This window comes from Ananas comosus, linkage group 22, assembly GCF_001540865.1.
Source record: "Ananas comosus cultivar F153 linkage group 22, ASM154086v1, whole genome shotgun sequence".
In the NCBI taxonomy this organism is placed as follows: Eukaryota; Viridiplantae; Streptophyta; class Magnoliopsida; order Poales; family Bromeliaceae; genus Ananas; species Ananas comosus.
This window is the reverse complement of record NC_033642.1, coordinates 694,615-702,935: the sequence shown is the minus strand read 5'-3', so window position 1 is coordinate 702,935 and position 8,321 is coordinate 694,615. Positions and strand designations below refer to the sequence as shown.

Below are 8,321 nucleotides of genomic sequence, written 5' to 3'. Positions count from 1 at the left end.
CTAGCTAATTTTGACAGATCTGTTATTTCTCTTACGTAAGATAAGTGCTACAGAAAAGGCTTTTTCCTATTCTATATAATAAGGTTGTATGATTAATTTACTAGCTTGTTTGTGGAGAGACAAACCAACAAGTAAAAAGGTTTTCACAAGAAATTCCCTCTTCCTTGATAAAGAATGGACATATAAAAGGAGTAAAAAGGAATCCACTCCTCAAATCCATTTATTCCCCCATATCTCTCTCTCTCTCTCTCTCTCTCTCTCTCTCTCTCTCTAGTGTCATTTTCTTTCACATTGTAGGTACAAACAACCCAAGGGGGACCTTTTTAACTCCACAAAATACTTGTTGTTTACCACCCCTCCCCCACACAACCCTACTCTATGTTTTTGCCCTCCATGTTAGTGCTAAATTCACCACTCTCCCACACACATCAGAGCTATCTCAGACTTCTACCATTTATTCCAAGCACAAGCCCCATACATCTCACCCACCTCAACAAGTCCCCCTCCCCCTCCACCACCACCACAAAAAAAACTCCTTTCACCTCACCCCTACCTCTTACATAACTGAGGTTAGGTTTTATTATTATTCACAAGAGGAGAAGAGAGAGAGAGAGAGAGAGGGAGGGGGGGGGACAACAAGTGTTGTGTTGAGTAGAGAGAGATCTAAGAATTGTTTGCAAAAGATGGAGCTTTTTCCAGCACAACCAGATTTATCCCTGCAAATCAGCCCCCCAGCAAGCACCACCACCACCACACCCCCACCAAGTTGGAGGAAGCAGCAACAAGATCACGGGAACATGGAATTAGGGTTTTGGAGGAGAGCCCTAGCCTCCTCCTCCTCCTCCTCCTCCTCCTCTTCTATGTCCAAGGAGCTGTTGCATGGAGCCTCTTTTGACCTCTCCCTAGCAAACCCTAGCCCCACAGATCCCCCCCACAACAACAACAACAACTCAAGTAGCAACCTCCTCCTCCACCCCCCCCACCACCACCACCACCACCTCCACTTCCTCCACCACCACCCACAACCACTGCTACAAGATGGTGTTCTCATGAGGCCCATAAGAGGCATTCCTCTATACAAACACCACCTACATAATACTAGTAGTAGTTGTACTAGTAGTCCCCTCCCTTTACTCCCACATTATCATCATCATCATCATCAGCAGCATCAGCAGCAGCAGCAGCAGCAGCAGCAGCAGCAGCAGTTGTGTGATCACTCCTCTTCGACGAACAACTTCGCTCCGTTCGTGGCGTCGCAAGGGTTGCTGTCGAGAGCCCGGTACCTGTCGAAATTCCCCACGAAGCGGAGCGTGAGGGCGCCAAGAATGCGGTGGACGTCGACGCTCCACGCGCGCTTCGTTCACGCCGTAGAGCTTCTAGGGGGGCATGAGAGTATGGTTTCTCCTTAATTCCTTTGTTCTCAATTACACTACTTCAATTGACACCTCAATTTTGTGAACTTTTAATTGATTTCCCCTTAAATTTTTAGACAATTCAGTTCTCGAGGATGGAGTGAGATCACCACCACATCTTAATCATTCTTCTTTTTTTTTTTTTTTTTGGTATTTTAGGGGCTACACCAAAATCAGTTCTTGAGCTCATGGATGTGAAAGATCTCACCTTGGCTCATGTGAAGTCTCACTTGCAGGTAAATAAATTAAAACCAATCTCCAATTTCTTACAAATTCTAATTTTTAGAAATTTCCAGTGGGTTAAGTTTTGATCTTGCACCTTAATTAAAGAGCTGTTTTTTTATTCCTCTTAGGTTTTGTCTTCTTTTTTTCTCTTTTCCTTTGTTCAACATCTGTACTCTGTAGAATAATTTAATTGTTCTTCTTAACTAACCAATATAATAATTCACAAATCTGTTAACTTTTAGTAAACTAAATTCGATACTTAACGAAAAAATCAAAAAAAAAAAGAAAAGAAAAGAAAAGGAAACAAAGGAGTCAGTTGGTTTAAGAAGCCCCTATAGAGCTTTTTTTTTATCTTTTCTTTTCTTTTTCTTTTTCTTTTTCTTTTTTTTTGTTTTCCTTACATGTATCTTTCTCTTTAATTTACCCCCTCCCCCATCCTTCCTCTACACACTCTTCTCTCTTTGGATTTTTCCCAGGAAAGAGAAAAAGGAAAAGATAATTGAACAGTGTCCTTGCTTTCCCTTGTTTACACTACTTCACACACATTATAAAAAACTCCTCTCTCTCTCTCTCTCTCTCTCTCTCTCTCTCTCTCTCACTCTCTCTAGATCTGTTGCAAGTGTTGTAGGTATCAGCTTTTACATAGGTAGCAGAAACCATACTAATGCTGAGAGAAAAGGTAAACATGAGCACTGTTTATAGCAGGCCATATACTGATCACTTGTTATCAATATTTAAGGAAATCAATTGCTCAATCAAAAATGAAGAGAGTACATATATATATACTTACGTGTATGTAGAATTATCTTTGATCCTTATCCATGTTATAAAAAAAAAAAAAGAAAAGAAAAATAATATCTATATTTGAATATTTAACTTCCATATATCATCAGCATCAGAAATTTCAATATTTCAATATTTAATAAAAAGTTATAAAATGCCTATTTAAGAGATTTACCTAATAGTTTAAGATGATTTATTTGGAGTGTGCATTTTTTATTCCTGATCAAAAGTATTATTTCCGTACTTTAATATATGCAAACACTTACTATATGCAATTGCACTTCTCTTGTTTTCTCTTTCTTTTTATTCAATGTATTATTGCAGGAGATATTTGAATGATGAACTCATGACTCATTTTGCGTGTATTTGCAGATGTATCGGACGGTGAAAAATACCGATAAGCCGGTTTCTCCGGGTATGATTGGTCAAATTATAAATCAAGTTTTAAAAAATCAAATTATAAATCAAGTTTCTATACTCAAATTTATTGCTAATTAATTAATTAATTAATCTTTTTTCCAGGCCAATCTGATGGATTTGAGAACGGTTCGACGGGAGAAATTTCCGACGACAATTTGGGAGATATTCACAGCACTCAGAGATCAGAATCATCAACTCAACATGGGAAATTAGGAAATCAACATGGTAGCAATTATGGTGGCTTGTGGAGCAATTCCTCAAGGTAGTAATTAAATAATTATTCTATTTATATGTTTGTGTTTTAATTAATTATCTAGTAAATGCCTTTGATAATTATATAACTAGCTGCTAGTGAATGTGACAAATTAATATACTATGTACACATAGTGACTTTTTTTTCTTTACCTAATCTATGTTTTAGATAACTGTTAATTGCAGTAAGAACATGTACCCTCCAGGATATCATTAGTATATATTGTTCAAAATAATTTAATTTTTTTTCTATCTAATTAAGATAAATATTTTCATTCATAAGCTAGCACTAAATTAATGATAATGTAGTAGTTGTTCTCTGGCTCCCTGGCAATAAGAACTTGCACTAAAATATTTTTTTTTCATTCAATTCCTGAGGTAGAAATTATGGTTACACATATTCCCCTAAGAAAATCTTTTATTTTTTTTATTCTTTGTTTGAACAAACCAGAGAGAAATATATTAATTAGTTGGGTATTTACACTTCATAAGTACTTAATTATATATAATGGGCTCATATAAATCTTCAAAAATTAACTTTTGAGGGATGAAGAAGCTAAACTTTTTTAAGGGATTAATTAATATTGAAATTTGGATTTTCAAAGGAATTGATTCATGAGCCAATGTCCCATTTTGCATTTTTAGCTATTATTCCCAATGGATTTATTTATCCATGCATGTGTCTCTCATAGCTAGCCAATATTAATTACTGAGAATTTTAAGATCAACTAAAACTCCTTTTTTTCCCTGTAATTAATTTGTTTAGCTAATATTCACCTGTTAAAAGGAAGTGTACAAAGATTAATTAAATCTAGGAAACTTAAAAAAGATGAATGAAATTAATTATATATGGCTTTTCCTTAAAGAGTCAATGGTATACATTACATGATCTCAAGGTATGTGCCATTTCCTAGCCCTGTCACAGTCATGGACATTATAAAAAACTCCTCTCTCTCTCTCTCTCTCTACCATTCCCATGCAAGTGCTCACAAAAAGAGGCAAGAAGAGATCTTGGTTTGCTTTGTTCCATTGGTCCAGCATCAGGTGAACATTATTTGAACATCATGATGGTGGAATGATCCTACTCAAGAGTTTAAATAAAAAATAAAGACTCTCTCTCTCTCTCTCTCTCTCTCTCTCTCTCTCTCTCTCTCCAATTCCAAGGCAAAGGCTCACACCAAAAGAGACTAGTCTAACTGTGGGCACTTCTCTTTTTGGTTCAAAGCCCTTTGAAACTTCTTTGCTGTTTCTTGTTTCTTGTTTCTTGTGATGAAATGGGCACTCAAACTCTCATGGAAATTGTAACATCATTTCAATAATCAACACTTCATTATCATGTCAAAATATTTTATTGGTTTTTTAAAAAGCAAATAGTCACACATTTGCAGCTTCCTTTCTCACTTAAACAAATAAAAAAAATATATTAGCATGTATCCTTTTATGAGCTCCTCCTCCTTTTGAGTACATTACTTTACTCTCTCTCTCTCTCTCTCTCTCTCTCATGGAGATTTTCTTTCTATTGGTTTTGCAGCAGGGGAGGCTGGTCTAATGGATTACCAAGTGAATCCACCACAGGGAGTTTGCATAATTTTAAGGTAAGTAACTATTCATTACCTCTCTCACAAGTGGAACTTGATACATAGACACAATATTTAAGTAAACATATGTATATTGGATTTGGCTATTTGATGAACCATTATATGTATATATATGCTCATTTGACCTAACTTTTGAAATAACTTCTGTTCCCCAATTCAAAAAATGGAGCCCTTTTTTTGTAGTTTCTCTTGCTTAATTATACTGCGATCAATCGAAAGTTAAGCAATTCCCCTTTTTTAAGGTGTTATGTGAGTATAATGAAATAGCTGTTAGTAAATATTCTAACAGTCAAACAACATTTCTGCAGAAACTCTAGCTAGCCACTGGGCCTAAACTTTAAAAAAAAAATGAAAGCCTTAATTTCGTGAATCAAAATATAAAATTTATGACTACTATCAATTCTTAAAGCCGCAAGAAGAATCGCCAGTAGTTATGGGCCGCCATGAACGAAATGAAAATAAAATCATGATCAAGAAATTCAAAGAGCCACATTGTTTAATTTTTTTTTTTTTTTTTTTGGGGGGGGTGCAGGAAAAGCAACCGAAAAGCTTCGAGATCTCCGATATGAACTCGTCGTGCCTCTCGGAGACATCGAGCCCGAGCAAGCCCAATCTTGAGTTCACATTAGGAAGGCCAAATTGATCCAAACTACTCTCTCTCCATTCATGGTTCAATCAACAACTTATGACAAGAATCCAACATTTACTTAAAGCTTCAAAAGTGGGAGGAGGGAAAAAAAGGAAAAGTAAAAGAAGAGAGACAAGGAGACATCTGAGGCAAAAGGCAAGAGAAAAGTGAAAAAGAATATGTGCATGCATGTGTTTGATAGAGAGAGAGAGAGAGAGACATAAATTCAGTGAGACTTAGATTTATGGGGAAAAGTGGCGAGGAGTTGGAGAAATTATTTCCTGCACCGGGTGTATAAGGAAATTCCATGCACTTTAATTATCTTATATNAGAGAGAGAGAGAGAGAGAGAGAGAGAGAGAGAGAGAGAGAGACTTAGCCTATGCTAAAAAAGATTTGAATTGTATTTGTTGAGAATGCAAAGGAGGGAGGATTTTACTTTTTACTGCCATAAAGAACAAAAGGCAAATTGCATGATTCATTCTCAGATGCATGTGCATGCAAGCAGTGTTGCTTCAGAGTTATTTCACAAAGAGAAGTGTTGCTTTAGAGTAATTAATTATTTCACAAAAGTGAAGTAAGGTGGTGGAAAAAGTGTTAATTTATTCTGCAAAAAGTACCAAGTTACATGCATTGTTCCTCGTTCTTATGCCATAGTAATATTGTGACTAGTTTGGTATATATTCAAAGGTTAATTACAAAAGCAGTTAATTTGGTATTCAAAGGTTACAAAAGTTACTAGTTCACTACCACGCTTTGTGATTTTTTTTTTTTTTGAGAGAAAGATATGTAGCATGCTACCTGCTTCGTTTATTTCTTTTTTGAAATAAATTCAGCTGGAAATGTAAAGCAACTAAGCTTCGAACTTGGGACCATGGGTACCGATTACCAAACCCTTTGCCACTTGTGCTAGGAACGGTCGGTAAATATTTTAGATACTGAAACCCAAGAATTGTTGCACCTTTTTTTATTTAAAAAAACTATATATATCTGATAAAGTGTGCAATAGCAGATGGTGCAGTTTCTTGTAGTTTTATATATATATAGAACTGGGCTGGTATACTATCAGTAGCACGGAGTCCTCTGTGCTACCAAGTTAATTTTTATTTTCAGCCGTTTATTTTTAGACTACTCATTTGATAAATAAATAATGTCGAAAAATTATGAAATTTATTAGTTTTCAAATATTTTCAATAATATAGATCAAATGTAACGTGGTCAATCGTCAATTTGAAAACTGCATCAATATTAAAAATAACTTGGTAGTACGGAGGTCTCCGTGCTACTGATAGTATACCACCCGGACTCTCTCTCTCTCTCTCTCTCTCTCTCTCTCTCTCTATATATATATATATAGTACTTCTTTTGACCACAAAAGAATAGAAAAAGAAAAGGAAAAAAAAATTAGGGTTGGCATTAATTGTTGCGATATTTCCTTCAAAAAAATGTATATAGAAAATTTTGAATAGAGTACACAAAGATTTGTTTGACAATAAGAAAAACAAAAATTTTTTGTAAACTTTAATTTTGCATGGCATTGCCATTAGTCCATTGTATTGAAAGTTAACCAACGATTGTAATAGAGAGAAAATCTATATATATGCGACACGACCAATCACATAGAGCTTAATTTTGTGTACAATATTTTTATTTATAATACAAGCAAAAGGCAAAAGAACCAAATTGGGACTTGCTAGAAATTATTTTTGCGAGGATTGCAGTGCAGCTAATCAATAATATAATAAAAGTAAGAAAGTTTATCTTCCGACAACTTGTAATTTTTTAGAACTAAATAAAAAAAATGGAAACAATATTAAATATATAATCGCGAATTAGTGGTCGCATGTGATTATTAATTAGATCATAAGGCAATTAATCATCCAAAATAGATAAATGATGGAATATGATACATAGATAGATTGACTAGTTACAATAGCATTTCCCAAAGGACCCTAGGAAAATTAATAAATGATGGAATATGATACATATTAGATGTTATAATTATTAATTCAACATTAGATAATTAATTAATAAGAGTGCAAATGCCCGGTTGCATTATATATATATATATATTATATAGTATATATATATATATATATATTATATATGAACTAGGCTACTATGCTATTAATAGCACGAAGTCATTAGTGCTATCAAGTTTTTGGCCATTGGATTAAGAGATGTGGGGTTAGGATGATTGTGTACCCCTAGATTGAGTGGGGGTTGGTTGAATAGTATGATCTAACGGATGAAAATGATCAAAATGATAGATCTAACTGCCCCAGAAAACTTGGTAGCACCAAGTGCTTCGTGCTATTAATAGCATAGTAGCCGGACTCACTATATATAATTTATTATATGTATATATATATATGTATATATGCTATATATATATTTATATGTATATATATATATGTATATATGTATATATATATATTGTATATAGTGTATATATATATATGTTAAATATATATATGATATATATGTATATATATATATGTATATATAATGTATATATATATATTGTATATTATTATGTAGTATATTATATAATTAAATATATATTATATATATATGTTATATATAATGTTATATATATACATATATATATATATACAATATATATATATAATATATTATATATACATATATATACATATATAATATATACATTATATATACATATATTATAATATAGTATTGACGTCCCACCTAATAGGCTTAAGTTTTTTTTATGTATAGATTATATTAGATATGTTACATTTTTGAGCTTCTATGGATCAGATCATTGAATTAGAACTCCCAATATCTTACAAATAATAAAATAATTAATACTGACCAATTTGAATGCAAGTCCCTGCTTTGTCTTGGCAGTAAAGGTCAAATCTTAGATAACTGAGTGTGCACTTTCGTGTTTTTATTTTTGTTTTTTTTTTTTTTTTTTTTTTTTTTGGTGATTTCAAATTAGGACTGTGTTTTAGTAGTCTAGCAAGATGTTTTACAA

At 33.4% G+C, this 8,321-nt stretch overlaps 1 protein-coding gene across 2 annotated transcripts; it reads left to right on the top strand.

Moving 5' to 3' along the window:
* Positions 450-5,533, top strand: LOC109727696 (probable transcription factor KAN2). 2 transcript variants are annotated; one of them, XM_020257875.1, is made up of 6 exons: positions 450-1,392; positions 1,572-1,648; positions 2,793-2,835; positions 2,943-3,102; positions 4,627-4,687; positions 5,223-5,533. In XM_020257875.1, exons 1-6 carry the CDS (start codon positions 684-686, stop codon positions 5,331-5,333), a joined length of 1,161 nt encoding a protein of 386 aa, XP_020113464.1. In that variant the 5' UTR covers positions 450-683; the 3' UTR covers positions 5,334-5,533. The 2 variants fall into 2 exon arrangements, with proteins under 2 accessions (XP_020113464.1, XP_020113463.1); XM_020257874.1 differs by having other exon boundaries at positions 459-1,392; positions 4,624-4,687.

Coding starts and splice junctions, on each gene's coding strand:
- LOC109727696 (XM_020257874.1), top strand. CDS start 684: ATGGAGCTTTTTCCAGCACAACCAGATTTATCCCTGCAAATCAGCCCC. Junction 1,649..2,792: donor ATGTGAAGTCTCACTTGCAG/GTAAATAAATTA, acceptor GTGTATTTGCAG/ATGTATCGGACGGTGAAAAA. Junction 3,103..4,623: donor TTGTGGAGCAATTCCTCAAG/GTAGTAATTAAA, acceptor TTGGTTTTGCAG/CAGGGGAGGCTGGTCTAATG.